This window comes from Oncorhynchus masou, chromosome 30, assembly GCF_036934945.1.
Source record: "Oncorhynchus masou masou isolate Uvic2021 chromosome 30, UVic_Omas_1.1, whole genome shotgun sequence".
NCBI lineage: Eukaryota > Metazoa > Chordata > Actinopteri > Salmoniformes > Salmonidae > Oncorhynchus > Oncorhynchus masou.
This window is the reverse complement of record NC_088241.1, coordinates 13,811,308-13,830,419: the sequence shown is the minus strand read 5'-3', so window position 1 is coordinate 13,830,419 and position 19,112 is coordinate 13,811,308. Positions and strand designations below refer to the sequence as shown.

The window sequence follows — 19,112 nt, the reverse complement described above, 5'->3', positions numbered from 1 at the left end:
GGTTAGTATCGGGGAGTAACTAAAATATTGTTTATCCATCCTCAGTTTTCTCCTATCACAGCCATTAAACTCTGGCAACTGAGTTAGGAAGGGTGCCTGTAATTAATAACTTCACCTGCTCAAAGGGATATTCAATGTCTGCTTTTTTTACCCATCTTCCAGTAGATGCCCATCTTTGCGATGTTAGCTCACTGTAGTTTGGGGAGAGGAATGAAGTGGAAAACCTGTGGACCACAGTCAGGATGGCAGTGTTGCCCTTAGACGGAAGGAGACCCGTGACGAAATCCAGGGATATATGGGACCAGGGACGGTGAAGGACAGGCAGTGGTTGGGGAAGACCAGCTGGAGCTTGCCGAGGAATTTTGTTCTGTGTGTAGACCATGCAGGGGGCAACAAATGTGGCAACACCCAGAACCATAGTAGGTCACCAAAAGCGTTGTCACACGAAGGTCAGGGTCCAACGAGGGCCCAGGTGACAGGCAAGCCTGGAGGAATGGTTCCACTCCAGGACCGCAGAGCGGACAACATCAGGCACAAACATCCAGTTATCTGAGCTCCTCCCAGGGTCCGATGGGACCTCGGGTGACAGGCAAGCCTGGAGGAATAGACCCACTCCAGGACTGTGGAGCAGACAACATCAGACACAAACATCCAGTTATCTGAGCCCCTCCCAGGGTCCGACGGGACCCCGGGTGACAGGCAAGCCTGGAGGAATAGACCCACTCCGGGACTGTGGAGCAGACAACATCAGACACAAACATCTAGTTATCTGAGCCCCTCCCAGGGTTCAACGAGGGCCCGAGTGACAGGCAAGCCTGGAGGAATAGACCCACTCCAGGACTGTGGAGCGGACAACATCAGACACAAACATCCAGTTATCTGAGCCCCTTCCAGGGTTCAACGAGGGCCCGGGTGACAGGCAAGCCTGGAGGAATGGGCCCACACCAGGACCGTGGAGCGGACAACATCAGACACAAACATCCGGTTATCTGGGCTCCCCCCAGGGTTTGGCTGGGACCACTGCACCTCCCAGACCTGTTTTCCTATACCCCAGCTGAGTGCCATCACTAGGCGGGAAGGGTGGTCTCGGGCTCCGGGTTGGTAACGGTGGGGTTATAGCGGTGAGACAGGGCATTTGGCTTGACATTCTTGAACCCTGGCTGGTAGGAGAGGGATAAATTGAACCGGGTAAACAGCAGGGCCCATCTCGTTTGTCTGAAGTTGAGGCGCTTGGCAGTGTGGAGATACTCCAGGTTTTTGTGGTCAGTCCACACAATGAATGGATGTTCCACCCCTTCTAGCCAGTGCCTCCATTCCTCCAATGCCATCTTCACCGCAAGAAGCTTCCGATTCCCCACATCGTAGTTCTTCTCAGTGGCGCTGAGGCGGTGGGAGAAGAAGGTGCAGGGATGCAGCTTAAGGTCCATGGCAGAACGTTGGGACAGAACAGCCCCCACTCTGACATCCGAAGCATCGGCCTCCACCATGAACTGACTGGAAGGGTCAGGATGAACCAGCCATTAAAGCGTTCCGGGGGAGGTAAACGGGGCTCCGGGGAAGGTGGAGTGGCTGGTGAGGCGGCGCTGCTAACCGACCGAGTTACTGGGGGGTGGTGGGGTTACCACCGTGGCAGGCTGCCCCCAGACAACCCGCGGAATAGATCCAACAGCATGTCCAGCGCCCGGTCATGGCGCTCGGCCAACATTTGGACCCCCTCCATAAGAACACAAAGCAATCCCTTGGAGGCTCCTTGGGAGGAGACAGCGTTGCGCAGCTGGCCCAGGTCTGCTGGGTCAGTCATGGCCAGTTTGTACTATCAGGTGTGAAGGTAAGACCCAGATGCAGACCACGTCGAATGAACAACAGTTTAATATTCCAACAGGGGCAGGCAATAGACAGGTCAAGGTAGGCAGGAGTCAGTAAACCAGAGGTGGGGCAATGGTACCGTATGGCAGGCAGGCTCAGGGTCAGGGTAAGCAGAGGTCAATAATCCAGAGGTGGCGAAAAGGTACAGGTCGGCAGGCAGGGTCAGGGGCAGACTGAGTGGTCAGGCAGGTGGGCTCAGAGTCAGGACAGGCAATGGTCAAAAGCAGGAGGGCGAGAAAAAGAGTGTCTGGGAAAAGCAAGAGCTGAGACAAAAACGCTGGATGACTTGACAATCAAGACGAACTGGCAACAGACCAACAGAGAACACAGGTATAAATACACAGGGGGTAATGGGGAAGATGGGTGACAACTGGAGGGGGTTGGAGACAATCACAAAGACAGGTGAAACAGATCAGGGTGTGACAGCTATCTTCTGTATACCACCCCTACCTTGTCACAACACAACTGATTGGCTCAAACGCATTAAGAAGGAAAGAAATTCCACAAATTAACTTTTAACAAGGCACACCTGTTAATTGAAAGGCATTCCAGGTGAATACCTCATGAAGCTGGTTGAGAGAATGCCAAGTGTGTGCAAAGCTGTCATCAAGACAAAGAGTGGCTACTTTGAAGAATCTCAAATATAAAATATATTTTGATTTGTGTAACACCTTTTTGGTTATTACATGATTCCATGTGTGTTATTTTATATTTTTGATGTCCACTATTATTCTACGATGTAAAAATAAAGAATAACACTGTAATGAGTAGGTGTGTCCAAAATGTTGACTGGTACTATACATCTAAAACTCTCCTCCCTATTACACCAATTAGGTTTATTTAAACTTTTTTTAAACTTTTTTTTTTTACAAATGTTAGAATTTTTCTTCCACTTTGACATTACATAGTATTTTGTATATATCGTTGACAAAAAAACACACAATTAAATCAATTTTAATCCCACTTTGTAACACAAATAAATGTGGTAAAAGTCAAGGGGTGTGAATATGCACTGTGTATGTAATTTGGACTGGAAGCAATTGAAAATTAGATCTGTAAAAATAAGATAAATATTTGTAGAAATTCAAAGGGAAGGAATTTTGAAACAATAAAAGGTGTACCTTTGATAAGAGTGGACCAGGAACCCATTACACTACCTGTATATCTATAGCTCATTTCGACAGTTAGCTACTGAAAATTAGACTTATCACATTAAATATTCGTATGAATATCAATGCGATATAAAATTGCAATTATAATGGGTGTACTATGGACAAGGGAGGTCAACGATATAAACTGATGTATTTGTCATTTGGACTGGAAGCTATTGAATTAATAACCACAGCTGTAAAAAGTCATTCACTTTGATGATAGAGGTCAGGGAACACACCACACTTGTCTGTACATGTAGAGCGGAAGCCATTAAAAAGGATAATTATGAAATATGAATTTATAAATCAGGGATCTATAAAATGGGAATTATAATGGGTGCATCATGGGTTAGAGGCAATAGTGACTTTGCCACAAGTGATTTGAGCTCTCTAGGTCATACAAGCAGGCTACAGTAGGTTGCATACGAGTGAGAAATATCATAGGCCTATTTATGTTTTTTGAGCTCATATTTCTACATAAAATCCATTACAAATAAACAAGATAACATTTTAAAATGTAATTATTGAGGGATAAACAGTTGGTTTAAGATCTATAGATTATTTAATTTAAAAAAAAGTTTATGTAAACACCAGCTACAGCTGATTGCCCTTTTAAGACGGTCCCTCGGCAGCGATTGCATAATATTCCCCTACTGAAATCAACATAGAGTAACTTTTTTTCCAAAGGAAATTAATGGGGGGGACCTGTACATTGGTCCTTACCCTCATCTGATAGATATATCACCGAATCATCCTAGGACCTTCTGTCTAAGAGGTATTGACGAGAAAACGGAATGTCAAATCAATATACAAACTGAAACCAAATGTACTGTGGTGATAAACCTGCAGTGTTCCACAAATGGCTATTGCAATTATTGGTTTAAGCATAGGCTACTCTCGCTATCCTATAAGATTAGAATAATTAAAATGCATTTATAACGTCAACAAAACTTTATATCATGGCCAATTTTCTGCAATTCTTGCCATTTCTTTCTGTTCTTCTTGACAATACAAGCGCGGTTGGGGAATTTATTATGAGGGGGAAGCAAGTGGAAACTCCCAAAACAGTCTGTGCATACCGCCAGCATTAGGGACTTTTATTTCAGACATTTTGCTACCGCAGCCTATAAAAATGACCGACAACCGATTAAACAGCCCATTTCCCAGTCGAAAAGATACACACAGAGTGGTGCAATGTTGTAATGTAGCCTATATCGTTCTGTCAAATTAACAATTATGTTACAATGTAACGAAAAATGCGAGATTTTACCTGGTAAGAAATCACTTTCCTCTAATCTTTCGTGGATTGACAGTTTACAATTTTAGCTATGTGTGAACCGAGATTACAATGGTTCAATCTAAACAAAAAGGGATAGGCCTATGATATGTATGGAAGCAATTGATGAAATACAAGAAAACTCTGTATTTAGGCCTACACTATAAACTATACAGTTACGTGTTAATGTTAAGATCTAAAATGTAATGGAAATGCGTTTGTTAGGAATGTAGGGCAGGCAGGCAGGCACGAGATGATGTTATGTTTACAGTCAGAAAGTGGTTTAGATGGGGAATAACCCGTGAGAATAACAGGGTCGATGTGAATGTGATGTTTTTTGCATTAGCCTACACTACACTTCTTTCATCTTTCCATCACACTTTCTTTTGAATTAATTAAGTGAATGCATATTATTATCATGTTATAACAACACTGAAATATTTGTTTCTGTTATTTTTGCATGCTCTCTCATCCAAGAAAGGAGTTTACAACTTCAGTTACATGCTCTTAGCAAATCTATGTCATGCTGTGCAGTGGAAAGGCTGTGCTTGTACTTGTTGAGCTCCAGGACCATCACCGAGTATGAGAGCCAGGTGATCTGGTCCCAGAGAACAGACATGGAGAAGGCTGCCAAACTGCTCCAGGTGGTGCTGAAGAAGGGTCGCAACGCCTGTCTGCTCTTTTTCGACTCACTAGAAAAGTGTTGCCAGTGCCCACCACAGTTCGAAAGAGTCACCGTCCACCCAGGTAAGTCTCTTCAAAAGTGTACATTTTTTCATTTGATTAATTGCAAATAAATTACTTTGGCCTACATGTCTATAGTTTTCATGTAGTTTTCATCAACATTTAAATATGGTTATGAATAGTCTAGGCTTACGGTGATTTTGTGATTCTAATTAAAATAAAGGTTATACAAAATAAATAAAAAATAGTAATGTTATGTGGTATTTAGAGAGGTAGGCTAACTTGGCCTAGATTGCAGCACGTTTTCTCTGTAGTATATGGTATATGTTATGTATATGGTAAGCCAAATTCTACCTCACTTTACCTTTTGGAAGCACTGGAAACCCAGCACCATTTGGTGTCCGATGCAGGTGAGGCCCAAGAATGTTCCATTCCTAATATAAAATATTTTTTTATAGGTAAAGTGTAGGCTTACATCTAAATGGTTTCTCCACGTGTCCAAAACTAAAGCTCATGGAAGGTTTTTACAGTATGTCATCATCATGACGCAACGGGAATCGCCGGGATACTATTGTCAACAACAGACTATTTCCCATTTTTCAACCTCTTCCCTTTTTTCTCACACCCCAAACAACAGAGAGGAGGAGGACCAACACTGCCCCAACTTACGTCATCAACATCAGCCACTCCAATTTGAGTAACTGCATCATTGGAGATGGCAACTTTCAAGGTGTGACAACGTGTATACAACAACCTCAGAGCATGGGGTCAGAGGATGCTAGACATGGTAAGTTACAGCCAAATTCTCATCAATTCATATAATTAAAATGATGTGTTACAAGATTGTAACAATTGTTTACAGACAGAGTAATTCACTTATAATTCACTGTATCACAATTCCAGTGGGTCAGAAGTTTACTAAGTTGACTGTGCCTTTAAAGAGCTCAGGAATTTTCCGAAAATGATGTCATGGCTTTAGAAGCTTCTGCAAAATTACATCATTTGAGTCAATTGGAGGTGTACCTGTGGATGTATTTCAAAGCCTACCTTCAAACTCAGTGCCTCTTTACTTGACATCATGGGAAAGTCAAAAGAAATCAGCCAAGACCTCCAGAAGTCTGGTTCATCCTTGGGAGCAATAATAGCCCCCTTGGGAGCAAACGCCTGAAGGTACCATGTTCATCTGTACAAACAATAGTACACAAGTATAAACACCATGGGACCACGCAGCCGTCATACCGCTCAGGAAGGAGACTTGTTCTGTCTCCTAGAGATGAACATACTTTGGTGAAAAATTGCAAATCAACCCCAAAACACAGCAAAGGACCTTGTGAAGATGCTGGAGGAAACGGGTACAAAAGTATCTATATCCACAGTAAAACGAGTCCTATATCGACATAACCTGAAAGACTGCTCAGCAAGGAAGAAGCCACTGCTCCGAAACCGCCCCCAAAAAGCCAGACTACAGTTTGCAACTGCACTTGGGGACAAAGATCGTACTTTTTGGAAAAATGTACTCTGGTCTGAAACAAAACTACTCTGGTCTGAAACAAAAATATAACTGCTGGCCATAATGACCATTGTTATGTTTGGTGGAAAAGGGGGAGGCTTGCAAGCAGAAGAACCCATCCCAACCGTGAAGCACAGAGGTGGCAGCATCATGTTGCGGGTGTGCTTTGCTGCAGGAGGGACTGGTGCACTTCACAAAATAGATGGCATCACGAGGAGGTAAAATTATGTGGATATATTGAAGCAACATCTCAAGACATCAGTCAGGAAGTTAAAGTTTGGCCGCAAATGGGTCTTCCAAATAGACAATGACCCCAAGCATACTTCCAAAGTTGTGGCAAAATGGCTTAAGGACAACAAAGTCAAGGTATTGGAGTGACCATCACAAAGCCCTGACCACAATCCTATAGAAAATGTGTGGGCAGAACTGAAAAAGCGTGTGCGAGCAAGGAGGCCTACAAACCTGACTCAATTACACCAGCTCAGTCAGGAGGAATGGGCCAAAATTCACCCAGCTCATTGTGGGAAGCTTGTGGAAGGCTACCCAAAATGTTTGACCCAAGTTAAACAACTTAAAGGCAATGCTACCAAATACTAATTGAGTGTATGTAAACTTCTGACCCACTGGGAATGTGATGAAAGAAATAAAAGCTGAAATAAATAATTCTCTCAACTTATTCTGACATTTCACATTCTTGAAATAAGGTGGTGATCCTAACTGACATTAGACAGGGAACTTTTACTAGGATTAAATGTAAGGAATTGTGAACAATTGCGTTTAAATGCATTTGGCTAAGGTGTATGTAAACTTCCGACTTCAACTGTATGTACTATTATAATTATTCACTTCTCTTTTTGACCTGCACAGTTGGAGCTCGGAGCTTAAGAATTTCATTTTACCCTTCACTTTACCTTTTGTTAATGAGTACAAAGAAGCCATTAGATTCATAACTTTAATATACTGTCCTGCATTCCATTGATGATTCTATTACAGAGACAATGGGAGGCAACATCTCCAGTGATCACCAGAGAGCAGTACAGGCCTGTCTAGATCCAGAGCTCCAGAGGAGAGTCCAGGTCTACAGGTCCCAACTGCAGTATGTCATCATCGGGAACAACAACAACCTGCAGGCTGAAGACACACCGGAAGAGGAAGAAGAGGAAGAAGAAAAACTCATTAATGAAAGTAACTGATTAGATTTTTGCAGTGCTTTTCCAGATGCTCAAAGTGGTTTACATTGTATTGGGGAATCTCCCCTCATACACCACCAACTAGTTTCCATTTAAATAATTTAGCAGACTCTTTTATCCAGAGTGACTTACAGGAGCAATTAGGGCACATTGACAGATTTTTCACCTACTTGCGTCAGCAATTCAAACCAGTGACCTTTCAGTTACTGGCCCAACGCTCTTAACCGCTAGGTTACCTGCCTCCGGTGCCAAAGGTTTCATGTTTGAAACCAGTGATAGAAAGTTGTACTTGAGATTTTTGTTTTAAGCCTATCCCAAACCTTAACCCTTACCTTAACCATTCAGAGTTAATGCCTAAACTTTAATGTCTAAACTAGTTGTTGTGTGGCACTGCATCAGTATCCTATCAGAGCCATACATATCATATATGCATTTAAACTCTTCTATCCTAGATGCCATCTCCTGCTGTTGTGCGCTTGAGCAAGTTACTGCACCACAGGCGACCGTGGCTCTCAATCTCCATGAGTGATATGGGGACAAAATGTATGGCCATTGGCTACATTGTAATGTTCCTTGCTGTGTCGATGAACTTGATTCCTGGGGAATGTATATGTATTGTAAATTGTAGTGTATTGTTTGGATAGTATAACTTAACCCTACATAATCAAAGAATGAACCATATTTTTGGTCCGTAGACTTATGGAATAAGTATTGAATCATACAGTACCTACATTATGTTCTGTGAACCCAATTTATAATGACTGCACTGACCACTGCTGCTGATAAAGTGCATTTCATTTATTTGAAGTATTTACTTGCTGCTGTGGGTGCAAAAAAGAAAAGGTGCTGTTTGACTTTGAATGTATTCTTAATGTATTCATTTGAATAAATGTGTTTGGACATACTGATTTATCTTTACTGAAAATTATACTGTACATATTCACTGTTCTACTAAGTTATCAACATTTGTTGAAATAGGTTATTTCTATAGAAAGAAAAACTTTGTTATAAAAGGTACATCAATTATTATTGTTTTATACGTCAATAAAAACAAACATCTCAATCTATTGTTTTCTCTCTATATTTTTTCTTCTTGAAAAACCGGCATGTCACTTAATGAAATATCCATACAACATTGTAAAGGTATTGCATTACATTTTTATTATTCTTTGTCATAATTTCTTGAGCTCTCCTGGAGGGAGTTACATCTGGAAGGTTTGAACAGATTAAAGATACAAGCTACACAGCAGTACATGCATGTTGCTGTCACATATGGGACTTTTATGTAGCACACAGTAGATCACCTCTACTTACTGTAGTCCATATTCTGTCCTGCAATGACTTGTTTTGTGAGATACAATCTCTAAACTAGTTAATAGTAGCCTGGATCCTACCTGAATAGTTCTGTTTCACTTTACCAAACAGAGCAATTTAGTTTGGATCTAGGCTAAATTAATAGCCCCGAGTCTAAATGATTTTAGTTGTGATGTAAAGTGTCAAGGAAACACAGACCTGCTCTATGGACGGACATTACTATAAATAATATTTACATACAGTATGCTGACTCGCTGTGGATTCAATCTGTCACAACAATAATATGTTAATGATGAGAGAAGAAGGCAGTGTATTTAAGGCAGAAATATAAGGAACAAGACTGGATTTGTAATAGTCACGTTAATATACATACATCCTGATTCCTGGCTCCCGAAATATGCTTCTGGTTTAGAGACAAACTGTATGGTTAAGACACACCACAGTCACACACAACTGATATACAAATTCATGAAGGCATCATTTTGAGGCTTTGAGTTGAACAGTAGAGTAGCGTGTCATACCATACTTTGCTGCCTATACAATAAAACAGAGGGTGGTTTTAAGCATGTTAAATCATACCATAACTATTGTAAAGCAAAGAAAGACCATTTGAGATCATTTCATATATGCATATATTTCTGGGGGCGCATGCTTGTTACTGGGCAGACTAGAAGATTTTTGGGGGCACAGGCTATACAAAATATTGACAAAAAGTCTACTGTTTGTCTGCTTTTGTTATGATTATCTAACATAATTACTGTACCTGCTCAATGATATCGTGCGTGTTCAACTACCAGTGACAAATACGGTGTCAATACTGTTCCTTCATCATGTCATAGCGTTAGTATCATAGAAATAGAATGAATAGAACATGCTTGGAAGCGCTAACTCTGGAAATTTGACTGGTGAACTCATCTGTACACTCACAATGGCTCCATGCTATTGGGATGCGATCATTTCCATGGTTATTCCATGGTTATAATTTCCATGGAACGTTCTATCAACTGATGCTGGATTGCCATGCTAATGATGACTGTTCATTCAAATGATGCTAACTGATGTGACTCAAGCAATGGAATGCATTTTTTGTAATGTCAGTTGAGTTGACTCAACAAAACATCACAGCACAGTATGAAGGGTACACATCCTGATTTTACTTCCTGGCATGTGTCTAGGTTGAAGATGACAAAGGTTATGACAACGGGATTCTAATATCCCATAATAATATGCAACAATGGTAGTTGGCAACAGCGCTGGCAGTTAGCAACGGCACTGTTCCCAGATTTATGACGACGTTGTCTTATCCTATATATTTGTGACCTAGGCATGGGTACACTCAAAATGGCTGCCAGTCCACCCATTATGCCATCATTGACTTGAATGGGGATGCCCGTTCTATTAATTCTATTTCTATAGTCAGTATATTCAGCAGTCCCACGTCTTTTGGAGAAGCATGCTCTAATCGGGGGCTGCGATGGCTATCTATAGCAAGGTCAATGAGTATTTACACCAAATACTTATGTGGGTTTTATATTATGGTTTCGACAGAAGGGAATGTTTTGGCACTAAAGCTGACACCTGACAGTCCTGTAGACCCTACGCCTATGGAGAGACAAGTCCTTCATGGGTACGACCCAACTTTCAGCAAAGTGACACGCTGTTTGTTTACCTGTTATTCTTTATGGTAAAATGATGCTTCATCAAGACGGCTCAGAACCCAGAGAACATCAATGAGCATAACTCATTATTGTACCGTCAGCTAAAAATAACCTGAACATGTCAAGAAGAGTAAAAAGGGCGAGCCAACTTTTCACCACAAACCACCTGACTCTAAGCCGAACCATATGTACACATGTATACCTTACCATAGAAAATGATAACCTGTCAAAAATAAACATCTACAGTTCCATATCCTTTCAAGCCATCATCCAATCGTTTGTTGCTTTTAACTCATATTGTCTCCACTTTAAGGTGTTCACAGCTCTCAGTATGTGACTGTGTTGTCAGCATCACACCTACTCTCTTACAATAGAATACCACAGCCAGAGGAATTCAAATATGGAGCGTTATTTTGCCTTGTGCTCATTTTGCCTTGTTTTGCCTTGTAGCTCCTACCACATTCCACCAATTGTGCCAGTATAGGGGGTGATTGAGGCCATACCACTTTGAATCTTTACACTACCTCATACTTTACATTTGATCATTCAGTGTCCTTAACCACCTCTCTATGGCAGAACATTATGGGTGAAATTACATTACTGAGCAAAATATTGTATAAAAATGGACTAGTATCCTTTTGTCTGAAAGTACTGGTACTGTATGTGACAATCAGAGGACATGGCAACAAGCACTGACTACAGAGTCCACATATCTCCAAGGAAAAGCAAAGTTCCACAGCCCGCTCTGACAGCATCGACAGACTAAACTAGACACGTCTACTGGTACAGGCCGGATCGCAGCACGGTCATCCAGATCAAAACCCAGTCAGAGTTCTGTATTGTGCCATAAGTTCTGGGAGCAGCTAGAAGACCGTGCAGAAGGTAGACAAGGACGAGGGGAGAGTCTAGACCTCGTTGATTGTTCTTTCCGAGGGTCGGTAATCAGCTCCCTTGGGAGACGACATGTAGAAGGACTGGGTCTTGCGTTTTAAGCGCGCCCGCTTGGTGGCCAGGGAGAGGCTGTGCTTGCTGGAGGAGATGATGTCGTGGATGAACTTTTTGCAGTCTACACACACTTCCATGGTGCTCCAGTCCTCCGTCAGCTCCGCTGGGAGCTCCACCTCGTCACGGGACTGGGACTTCTCCAGACTACCGTGTTTAGACAACCTGAGAGAGGGAGGAGAGGAGAGGTTGTGTAACAGAGTAGGTTCTGTCCCTATCCCTCACTGGGCTCAGTCGGCTACAGTTGCTCTTAAAATAGAACGACACTTCATTTGAGAATAAGTCTTGTAAATCTAAACAGGGAGTGTTATAATCTAGAGAAGAAGTAGAGGGGTGCCTACTTGGACATGGTCTTCTGAAGGCTGAGGCGGTGGTGGCTGGTAGAGGGCTTCTCAGGCTTGGGGGCTGCTGCTGCTCTGCTTGGTCCTGCTGCTGCTGCTCTGCTTGGTCCTGCTGCTGCTGCTGTGCTTGGTCCTGCTGCTGCTGCTGAGGCTGCTGCTTTTCCTTGTCCTGCTGGTACTGCTGCTGCTGGACCAGCTAAACTAACAGCTTTCCCCAGAGCTGCTACCCGGTCCCTGGGTAGAGTGGTGGTAGAGCCCAGGGAATATATGGGCAGGTTGGCATAGGGCTTGGAGGGCAGCCTCATCTGACAGAGAGACAGACATAGAGCAGAGTATGAACACACTCATAAAGACACTGGAGGTACAGTATAGGACTGTCAATATTATGGGCTGACTTTCTATCAGTGTGGGAGAATAGATATGACATACTTTTTGACAGCACTGTGAACACACAGGCCTTTTGCAGAACTGGCAGGTGTAGGACCAGGTGAACAAGGAAAACCTTTTGGATCGGCAACAGAAGCAAAGCTGTAACAAAGAAGGAATTCAGAACAGGTGCATCAAAAGTTGCACAAAAGTAATCAAATCATTCAAAAAGAAGTGTGTGATCAAATCCAGTGACGACAAAGATTTTGAAAGGAACATGTAAGATGATTTTCCCAACAATAGGTATTGTGATGTTTAGTCCGAGAGACTTGTACTTCAGCTGGGTGTAAATGACCAGCGGTAAACTGACCTTTCCCTTCTTCATAGCGTTGTACACGTCCTTGTACTGTTGGAACTTCTCCAGGTCTGCTTTGACCAGCACCTGTCTGATGTGCATCACCTCTTCCACCGTCAGGGACAAACACTCTACTGGGAAACAGAACTCCTCCTGAAAACACACACACACAGCACCGGCCGGGTTACTACGACAACCGCACTCACTGCCCTTGTTACCATTCCGTCCACACGCACCAGCACCTCTCGATGCACTCTGTCCGGGTTCAGACTAGTTTGGCCAAAGAAAGTCTCCATTGTTCATCTGGCAAGATGAGGGGACAAACAAAGGGCAAGGAACGAGTGAACAACTTGAGTGATGACAGATAATGTCAATATTTGTGAAAATTCCAGAAATCCTCTACTTAGTTCCGCTTCACTTAAAAATCTAGACAACCTAAAAACAGACAAGGCCCCTCTGCTCTGTAGCTGGGGTTGCGGTTGGTTTTCTGCTTCTTTCTGCCCGTGCGGTGAGACTAGGGAGATGCTACATTCAACAGTACACCAGGTCTATTGCTGCTGCAATTACTGGTCATCCTGGTGTTGTTCCAATAATGTGTCTCAATAATGTGTCTCAATAGTGTGTCTCCATTCAAAGTTTTTGTTGTTGTTGTACCCAGCTAATGTTTCTCAGTCTCAGAAGAACCATTAATATACTGTAACTCTGTAATGCTGCTGTGGCTCCTGCTGCTGATCTTATGACTCAGAAACAGTGGGCTGCATTGTCTCTGGCCCAGAGACAGGGAGGGAGGGGGAGATCCCAGGGAGTATCAACAATAACAAAAAAACAGGGAGTTTATACTTGCTACTGAACAACAGTACGTTACATACAGTATACACAAAATGAAGGACTTCATCTATCTAGAGCATTGTTTTAATTGGCAGTGGCTCGCTAGGCTACATGATGCTTGCAATCACAATGACTACAACTACGGTTAAATGGAGGAAAGTTGAGTATGATGGAATGATTGGGGCTCAGCAAGGGATGCATCTGCTGTTGACTGTCAAAATGCAATATGACAATCACACCTAAACTGAAGGGCTTTCTACAACAACAGTCCTGGGCTGAGGGATGGGTCTCTAGGAAAGCAGGAAGCATTAGAAGAGATGATGATGAACTACGATGCGCCAGCAGGGACATAAGGGGCGACTGGCAAACCTTGATAGGCTTTCTTCCCCTGCAGAGAGCAGACAGGGCAGACCACACCATGCCCAAGACAAACACCTCGACAGGGTAGGAGCTCCGTAAGGGGTGGAGGGTGTAGGGAGGGGAGTGGAGGAGGAGGGGGGTCCAGGGGAACAGATGGTGGGCTATCCTCCCGACCTGAGAAGGACAGGGGTTATAGAGGTGGATGGAAGAGGGGGGGACAGGGGTTACAGAGGTGGATGGAAGAGGGGGAGGACAGGGGTTATAGAGGTGTATGGAGGAGGGGGAACGCCAGGGGTTATAGAGGTGTAGGGAAGAGGGGAACGCCAGGGGTTATAGAGGTGTATGGAAGAGGGTGAGGCCAGGGGTTATAGAGGTGTATGGAAGATGGTGAGGCCAGGGGTTATAGAGGTGTATGGAAGAGGGGGAGGCCAGAGGTTATAGAGGTGGATGGAAGAGGATGAGGCCAGGTTTTATAGAAGTGTATGGAAGAGGGGGAGGCCAGGGATTATAGAGGTGTATGAAGAGAGGGAGGCCAGGGGTTATAGAGGTGTATGGAAGAGGGTGAGGCCAGGGGTTATAGAGGTGTATGGAAGAGGGTGAGGCCAGAGGTTATAGAGGTGTATGGAAGAGGGGGAGGCCAGGGATTATAGAGGTGTACGGAAGAGGGTGAGGCCAGAGATAATAGAGGTGTATGGAAGAGGGGGAGGAGGTTATAGAGGTGGATGGAAGAGGGTGAGGTCAGAGGTTATAGAGGTGTACGGAAGAGGGGGAGGCCAGAGGTTATAGAGGTGTATGGAAGAGGGGGAGGCCAGGGGTTATAGAGGTGTATGGAAGAGGGTGAGGACAGGGGTTAAAGGGGCTAGTGTGGAGGAGAAGAGGTGGGGGGATTGGAGGTGGGGTGTTAGGAGCATCACCTAACAGAAAGAAGATGGAGGCTGATGAACACAAGACAAACTGACACACTATTCAGGAACCAAAATCTCCAATGTGCCCATTTTCTCCAGATTGATAAACTCTTCTCTTTTCCTACTTCTCTTCTGTTACTCACCAGAGACTTGGAGCTCTGTCTGGATGGGGGTATGAACTGCCGTATGTTGGTGGGCGTCTCCTTCTCAATGGAGTGTCTCCTCTGGGGGGCCTGCCGTCTCTCAGGCTGGGGGGTTGAGGAGATGGGCAGGAACATGGGTGGAGCTGGGGGTGGGGGGACGGACATGTGTGATATACTTTTATGTAGTACTCAAACCCTTATATTACCAGTTAAGTTGACTGAGAACACTCCCTCTGACAGAATTATTCTTAGCATAGAAGAGCTGTCGGGTGAACAGCTGAGAGCTGTGAAAGCACATTATAGGATCTCTATGATAACCTTTAACCATAGCTTCATGTCCACACCCTGGCTGAACCTGAACCCGAACCCTAACTAAACCCGAACCCTAACCCTAGCTGAACCCTAACCCCAACCCTAGCTTCATGTCCACACCCTAGCTGAACCATAACCCTAACCCCAACCCTAGCTTCATGTGCACACCCTGGCCGAACCCTAACCCTAACACTGGCCTTCTGGTCCACAAGTCAACTCACTCTTCCTGCCCAGTACAGACTCTGGAGAGGTGTCGTCCACCACCGATGTAGAGACACTGGAGCTACTAGCTGACTTTTGACCCCCAATGGTGATGTCATCCTGTAAGGCGAACAACAGAGAGCAGTGCTGTAGGATGTATACTGATGTCAACTACCAGAAGAAGACACACACACACACACACAAATGCACGTGCGAGCACACACACATATACACACACACTTACGTCAGAGTCGGAGCTGTCCAGTTCTGACAGGGTGGGTGCTTTCAGCCTCTTCCTCTGACATAGGGCCTGGGCTCCACCCCCTGGTACCCCTGGCCCCCCATTGGACAGACTGCTGAGGGTCATGGTGCTGGAAGTCTTCCTGCGGCCGTCAGGGCTGGACACATCTGGACAGAGAGGTTGTCACAAGAAGACTGATCAGACAGAGGACAACTCAAATACCCAGGGGTGATTTCAGCAGGATGCAAAGTAGCTAACTATACTGAACATTGCAGATGGAAATATCATGAATAGAGCTGGGAACAGAATTCCCAGCTCCACATGACAGCCAAACATATCTGTTCTACGTGATACATTTCTATCTGAGTGTTCGGTAACTTTGCACAGTCCTGAACAGACCCGAGGGGAAGACACCAGCGGTAGGGAGGAGGGAGTGTGAGTTGAGGAGAGACGGAGTAGCAGCCTGGTGTTACACACACAACATGGATTCTACTTTCATTACCCTTTAAGACCTGGACTGAGCAGGATTCTAATGAAACCCTAACCCTGGCTGACTCCCTCCCTCCTAGCCTCATTGACAACTTCTCCCCCTAAGAGAGAGAGAAATAAAATAGGGAGGGAGGTGTGACAGAGGAAGGGATGGAGAAGAGAGTGCTGGAAACAGCAGATAATCAGTAGCAGAGGCCGATCTGATCTGTGGATGCATTGAGGCCTTGCCAGGCACTCTCTCTCTCTCTGTCTCCCTCTTTCTCTCTTTATTACCCTCTCTTTATCTCCCTCTCCGTGAAAAGGACCACGCAGTGAGCATGTGAATACCTATTCTGGAAAAAGGCTCAAATATGAGCTCATCACCTCAGTGGGAGGCCAAGGCCCTCCTCCTCTACTGCTGTCCTGGAGCTTCTAAACCTGCCTGTCTGGGAGATGACTGACTGGTCCTAGGATCCAGGTTTAAACTAGAGCAGATCAAACATCCACCATTTCTGGCACTATGCTCAGTGTCAGTCAAAAGCAAAAACATTGTAAAGCACTGGTTTATGTAAACTATATTTGTCGATATAGTATAATTCAGTCTATTTTAGTCGAGGCATAAGCAGTAGTGTTAGGATACAGCCAAATAGGCAGACAAACAAAACAGGGCTAACATTATGTGTTGCAGCACACAAGTTGCTAGTCACATAAACAGAGCCAAACCACTCCACATACTTTACCTTGACGTGTAAGGATCAACTGTGGAGTGCTGTAGTATATGCCTCCACCTAAAAGGGAACACTTCCTTAAATATGATAGGCCAGACTGTACTAATGGTTTATCCCTACCCCCAAACATAGAGTTCTATAGTCAAATGACAGGCTCTCTCTCTCGGTGAGTATTGGTATTGGAGAATCTGACCACTAAGTAAGGGGATAAGTACCCAGCTGCAATGAAGTTCAGATAGCCAACCATCACATATACACTCACGCACGCACGCACCCACGCACGCACGCACGCACGCACGCACACATACACATAACACACACACACACACACACACACATTAAACCTGCACAACAATAAATTGAACCGACTAGTAGCTGTGGATGAGCAAAGGGTCAAAGAGCCTCCGGTGTGATGAAAGACGCTGGGATCAGTGGGAGAAATGTCAAGCACAGCCAATCAGACTTGTCAAAGCTCAAATACCCTGCCCACAACAGGAAGTGTTGACACATAAAAGAGTAAGAGAGTATAGATTATTAGAAATGATTTTCAATGTCACCAATGTAAATTAATTGGCTATCTATCTCACTAGAGGATGTAATGACATTTTTGGGTAACCACTGCAGTACAACCTTATAAAACAGAAGGCATCCTCTTCTTATCTGTTCTAAAAACGGCCATATACTGTAAGTTAATCAGAAGTGCAAGTGACCAATGCAGGCGATGTTGGAGATACAGTGTGATATTTTTGTGAGAATGTGCTTTTTTTGCGTTGAACAGAGCCGACAGGTGTGTGTGTGTTCTGCGTGTGTGTGTGTGTGGGTGTGTGTGTATATATGTGTGCCGACAGCTCCTGTCTACGCTGCTCACTGATCCCACCTCTGATTAAATTCTGCAGACTCACTCTCCAAGATGAACAACTGCTTTGTGTCAGGAGGACCGCCATTTTCTAGGAAACCGAGGAAGGTAGTTATGCACGTCTTGGTTGTTTGTAATGAGAATGTCTGAGTAATGGTGTTCTTTAGCTAAGGCAACTCTTTCCCTGATTTATGTTAGTATGGAAAAGACAAAGGCCCAGAAGCAGAATTCCATTAATAGATTCTTCAGTGGGAGGCAAGAGTTCTGTTGTCTCTACTGGCTATAGGCTACGGACTTTTATCAATATCAAATACTGTAGGTTTCAACCCAAGCGCAACAATAGACTAGAGAAAAATGTAGGAAGATCAAATTAGTTTAGACTAATCCCAGAAAAAAAATGGAATTTGAAGTGAGCATTATTCAAGCATTTAGACAAGGAAAATACTGTTTTACAATTCCTCCTGAGGGACTGAGAACAATGTGCACCAGCTGTGTGGAGATGCAGAAAAACAGCTGCTTTTGACGTCAGCAAGTGTGCCTTCGAGAAATAGTTCATTATCAGAGATGTACTGTAGTGACAGGCAACGAATAAAACCATTGGCCTGTTTGAGTCACATCTACCTTAGTCTTTTTCACAACTGCCTATGGTATGTAAGGCTACATCTAACTTAACAGTATCCCTGGGCTAAGTCTGAGTAGATCATTAAGCCCTTTCACATTCCATGTGGAGATTCAAAAACAAGTGTCATAAGAATTGAACTAAGGTTCAGAATGATTGAAAGAAATGCTGAAGTTGTCTATGAGTGAGTTGCTGATGTGAAGGTAGCCATCAACCTCCCTTCTGCGCTTGACAGTTGTCATCCTGACCAGTGTCTGACATCCTGACATCACAACCAGAGAGCACACTGCTGCGGTGCAGAGCCAACCAAGCCAACCATCAACACCACCACGGAAGCATGAAGAAGCATGAGATGAGAGCATTAATGTGCGTGCTCTTTCTTGGGCAGATGGACAACAACCACGATAGATAGATAGAGATGTAACGAAACAGCCAGGTAACCGGACAGATCTTTACCTGACAAGTCAAAACTTTGAGACATGCTAAGAGGCCGAATTACTGCAAGAGAAACAATGATGGCGTTACAGAGTTATTAAGCTATCCGTAGGAGGAATACGGGCAGAAGATATATATTAAGTTAGCAAGAAGAAAGACATCATCTGCCGACAGGTCTGGCAGATGTCCATAGTGCAGTACAGTACTGTATGTTAGGTAATGTACAATAATTAACATAGTCAGGAGAAAGTGCATAGCCAATGATGAGAAATCATTAACATAATAACTAAATAAAATTCATTC

At 43.9% G+C, this 19,112-nt stretch overlaps 2 protein-coding genes across 5 annotated transcripts in view; one reads left to right on the top strand and one right to left on the bottom strand.

Moving 5' to 3' along the window:
- Positions 1-4,113: 4,113 nt before the first annotated feature.
- Positions 4,114-8,581, top strand: LOC135522100 (uncharacterized). Its single transcript, XM_064948059.1, has 4 exons — positions 4,114-4,290; positions 4,771-5,040; positions 5,615-5,764; positions 7,481-8,581. The coding sequence occupies exons 1-4, from the start codon at positions 4,254-4,256 to the stop codon at positions 7,678-7,680; spliced, it is 657 nt and encodes a 218-aa protein (XP_064804131.1). The 5' UTR covers positions 4,114-4,253; the 3' UTR covers positions 7,681-8,581.
- Positions 8,582-8,812: 231 nt separating this feature from the next.
- Positions 8,813-19,112, bottom strand: part of LOC135522099 (protein spire homolog 1-like) — a 53,396-nt gene continuing 43,096 nt past the window's right edge. Inside the window, exons 9-17 of one of the 4 annotated variants that reach the window (XM_064948054.1) lie at positions 18,831-18,872; positions 16,912-16,959; positions 15,707-15,870; positions 15,483-15,582; positions 14,950-15,092; positions 12,729-12,866; positions 12,422-12,520; positions 11,993-12,297; positions 8,813-11,816 (exon numbers count right to left, since the gene is read on the bottom strand). In XM_064948054.1, the coding sequence (XP_064804126.1) occupies positions 11,555-11,816; positions 11,993-12,297; positions 12,422-12,520; positions 12,729-12,866; positions 14,950-15,092; positions 15,483-15,582; positions 15,707-15,870; positions 16,912-16,959; positions 18,831-18,872 (1,301 nt within the window). In that variant the 3' untranslated portion in view covers positions 8,813-11,554. The remainder of the gene's footprint in view (positions 11,817-11,992; positions 12,298-12,421; positions 12,521-12,728; positions 12,867-14,949; positions 15,093-15,482; positions 15,583-15,706; positions 15,871-16,911; positions 16,960-18,830; positions 18,873-19,112) is intronic. The other 3 variants (XM_064948056.1, XM_064948055.1, XM_064948057.1) reach the window with 3 other exon arrangements.

Excerpts from the sequence above, each read along its gene's own strand:
- LOC135522100 (XM_064948059.1), top strand. The coding sequence starts at position 4,254 with ATGTTACAATGTAACGAAAAATGCGAGATTTTACCTG. Across the intron at positions 4,291-4,770 it reads AAAATGCGAGATTTTACCTG|AAAGGAGTTTACAACTTCAG; the intron begins GTAAGAAATCAC and ends CTCTCATCCAAG. Across the intron at positions 5,765-7,480 it reads GTCAGAGGATGCTAGACATG|AGACAATGGGAGGCAACATC; the intron begins GTAAGTTACAGC and ends ATTCTATTACAG.